This window comes from Fulmarus glacialis, unplaced genomic scaffold (assembly GCF_000690835.1).
Source record: "Fulmarus glacialis isolate BGI_N327 unplaced genomic scaffold, ASM69083v1 scaffold5447, whole genome shotgun sequence".
In the NCBI taxonomy this organism is placed as follows: domain Eukaryota; kingdom Metazoa; phylum Chordata; class Aves; order Procellariiformes; family Procellariidae; genus Fulmarus; species Fulmarus glacialis.
In genome coordinates this window covers 12,548-16,018 of record NW_009223700.1, presented here as the reverse complement: position 1 = coordinate 16,018, position 3,471 = coordinate 12,548, and the positions used below count along the sequence as shown (strand labels likewise).

Below are 3,471 nucleotides of genomic sequence, written 5' to 3'. Positions count from 1 at the left end.
CCAGGCACTCCTTCAGGGCTTTTCACTCATGATTTTTTTTCAGTTACTTAATTTTCAGCTCCTCATGCACTGCACACCCAGACCTAGCGAAGGTCAGGCCAGGCTCTGCCTGGGACGTCTACAGAAAAGCCCTGCGTGTATCAACCTGAAATACACTCTGTGCTCCCTACATTTAAGTGAGTGTTGATTTTGCCCAAACAGCTAATTTTTGACACTTTTTAAAAATAACAAAATCCCTCTGGCTGAAGTACCAGACCAAGAAGAGAGACAGACTCACACCAGCACAGAGATTTTCCACTTGTTTCTACACAGGATGAAGAGAAACCAGAAACTCTCACCCCCCCACTCCCAAGAAGGCATCCAGAACTATTCCAACAGGAGCCAGGGATACAAGCAGAGGGGTCAGGAAGAGCACACGCACCGGGACCCTTCCCCACTAACCCTCCTGGCTGCCAAAGCCTGAGCCCCTCCATCCAGGAGGGAGCTCGTGTCTGACGTCCACCCATGGGCATATCTTCCCTCGAGTGCTTTAATCCCTTTTTTAACCCATTTGCCCGAGGACACATAATGTTTCCCTTGGCTTCTCCTCCAGGGATCCTTGCTTCCTTGGTCCTAGGATCCTTGGCTCTACAATTCCTGGTGCTCCTCCGCAGCCAGCAGCCACAGTCGAGTTTTCGCCGTTATCTGCTCTTTCCCCTCCAGCAGCCCCGAGAGCTCCCAGGCAGAACGTGCCTGCCCAAGGGACATCACAAGGCTCTCCAATTTCCCTGGATGCATTACGTACCCCACGGAGCGTAGCAGCAGTGTTTATGGGGATGTACTTCCCTGCCACGCAGGCCAAGAGGGGCCGACGGACGGGAGCGGGGTTTGCTTCAGCACCTCAGAGCCTGAGCGAGCCCCCGGCACAGCGACAAGACGCATCCTTCAGATGGAGCGGTCTGGACCCGGGTACTGCTGGCACACCAGGGCGGGATGAGGCACACCTGCCCGTCATTTAATAAAACCCTGTGCCTGCGTCTCAGTTTAAAACCACTCGGTTCATCCAGCGTGGCACAGCAGCACCGGCAGACCTTGTATCGGCTCCCGCTGATGGGGGCAAAGACCCCGAGAAAGCCCTGTGTCGTTTCAGCCCTGAGCACCGCTTGCAAACCACCGTCCTTTTTAGCAGCGATGGTGCACAACCTCTTCTCCCACTGATGCAGGGAACCAACAACCCCAAACTCCCACCAGCAAAGAGGAGTGAGGCGTGAAGCTTCCCCTTCCAGCCGCTGCAAAGCGCTGAGGTCTAGCGAGAGTCTCGGATCAGGCTCCTGAAGCCATTCCAGCATTTGCAGTTGAGATGATCAGATAAAAGCACTTCAAACGTGCAGCTGCTTCTCTGCTCCTCAAGTGATTTCTGCCAGACTGGAAAGGCCAGTCTCTTCCACCCTCGGCCATGGTTTTGCCGAGTCCCAGGGGCAGACCCCAGCCAACAGCAGCGGGATGCTGCGGGGTGGACACGGGCTCCACATCACTCACGTTGAACTCGGTGCTATGGGGTAGCGTGCCGAGCTCCAGCTCTAAGGCCATGTTTAAGCAATGATGCCTGCCATTAATCATTTAGGAAATATAAACAAATACTTTTGCTATTTAACAGAAAGTTTTTAATAGCTGCAACGAATTTTTAAGCTGTCCCAGCTGATTGCAGTCTGAATAACAGACTGCGTGTCCCCTCACACACGTCCCCTCCATATATGTTTTTCTCATAATTTATTTTGAGAAGCTTATTAACAAACCTCATAAGCCTTCTTATGCTCGGAGGAATTCTCCACCTTCAGGGACTCATCCCCAGCCAGGTCGATGGCCACCACAGAGTTGTTTCGATACTTCTTGCAGAGCTCCACCACCTCCGGAGACCAGCCTGGAAGAGGCAGCGCCAGGGTTCAGGAGAAAGCGTCGGTAAGAGTCGCACCTTCAGCATTTTTCTAAACAAATCCTGGTCATATAACCAGAAAGCTAGAGCTATTTTCTTTGGTCTTTCCTAAAATTTGACGCTCAAAAAGAAAGCTAACAAAATTCTAGAAAGGTCTGCCATCTTCAGGCAAATAAAGGGAAACCAAATGCATCTACCAGCTATAGAGCTGCTCTAATGATGTTTTTCTGCTCACCTTCAGCAGGGAAAAAAAAAAACGAAAAAGAAAAAAGAAAACAAAAAAAAAAGAAAAAGAAAAAGGAAAACAGAAAAAAACCTCCAAACACGGTGGTGACTCTGCAGTTGGCCCGAGGTAAGCTGAACTGCACTGCCCAGGTGCTGTAACACGGTGCGGGGGAGAAATCCCTCAACTCGCTCCTGAGCTTTCACCCCATCCCAGGCTGGGCAAGGAGGGGGAACGGGAAGAACCGGCCCGTCGGACGTGTTGTGTCACGGAGGAGTTTGGGCTGGGAGGGCTCTCTGGGGGGCCCCTGTACAACAGTCAGCCCTGCCCTGTTGCAGAGCATCCTCGACTCCCCCAGACAAGACGATGGATGCTACTCCTGGTGGGAAGGAGCTGGTCAGCCTCCTGAAAGGCTGACCTTTAACACTTGCAAAGTTTTATCTTTTTGGCATCAGTGAGAAAGAGAGTAACAAGTGGCCAACAACTACTTCAGAGCTATCTCTGATCAGGATAGAGGATAACCTCTGAGAAAGGACATGCATCTACCAGCTCATATAGCACTTACCCTAAGCAAAAACACCAATAAACAGAGATAAATGGTAGTGTTAATAATTAACAGGTATCTGCTGTGTACACACAATCCCAAAATCATACAAACACATAAGAAAACGTGTGCAATTTCATCTTCTTTTTTCATCAGTTTCCAGCTCACTGGGTTAGAGCCATTATTTTATTAACAAGTTTAATATGAGCTACTTCTGGCTAGCATCTCTGCCTTTCTCTCAACAGTTCATAAATTACAGGGTGGCTTCTCACTGTGCAGCACATCCCGAATGCAGCGCTAAAGGCTCTTGTATCGAGCGCATCACTGGCTCCGGGTAAGAGCTGGTGCCCTGGGACACAGGCACAAAAACGCCAACTCAGTTGTTTGCACGAGCAATCCCTCCTGCTGTGCAAGCGCACGCTGCCTACGCCCTCGGGTGCTCCCGCCACCTTCTGCCTTTACCACTTGTGCATTGGCAGGGACTGTAATTGCAGACAAGTGTGACACTGCCTTACAGCTTTCCAGTTTCTACAAAGAAAAAAGTTTTCTTCTAGAAACCAGAAATTTAAGGGTCAAGTTTTCAAAGTATTGTTTGGGGTTGATTGTGCAGGCAGGGAAAAAACCCATTCTCAGATCTCCCGGTTCCAACAATATAATTTTCCACATTTCTAGATACAAATTAACCGTGTACTCATTAGTAAAAATCTTTCCACCATCTAGCCTACTAAGCTTACATAAATCTGCTGTCAGATATGAAGATATTCATAACAAAGTCTTCACATAGAACAGCTA

The 3,471-nt window shown here is 49.4% G+C and overlaps 1 protein-coding gene across 1 annotated transcript in view; it reads right to left on the bottom strand.

Annotated features, from left to right (window-relative positions):
- ADA (adenosine deaminase) overlaps positions 1-3,471 on the bottom strand; it is a gene marked incomplete at its 5' end in the record, with an annotated part of 13,105 nt that overhangs the window by 4,250 nt on the left and 5,384 nt on the right. The window contains one exon of the mRNA XM_009581878.1: positions 1,776-1,900. Within this exon, the coding sequence (XP_009580173.1) occupies positions 1,776-1,900 (125 nt within the window). The remainder of the gene's footprint in view (positions 1-1,775; positions 1,901-3,471) is intronic.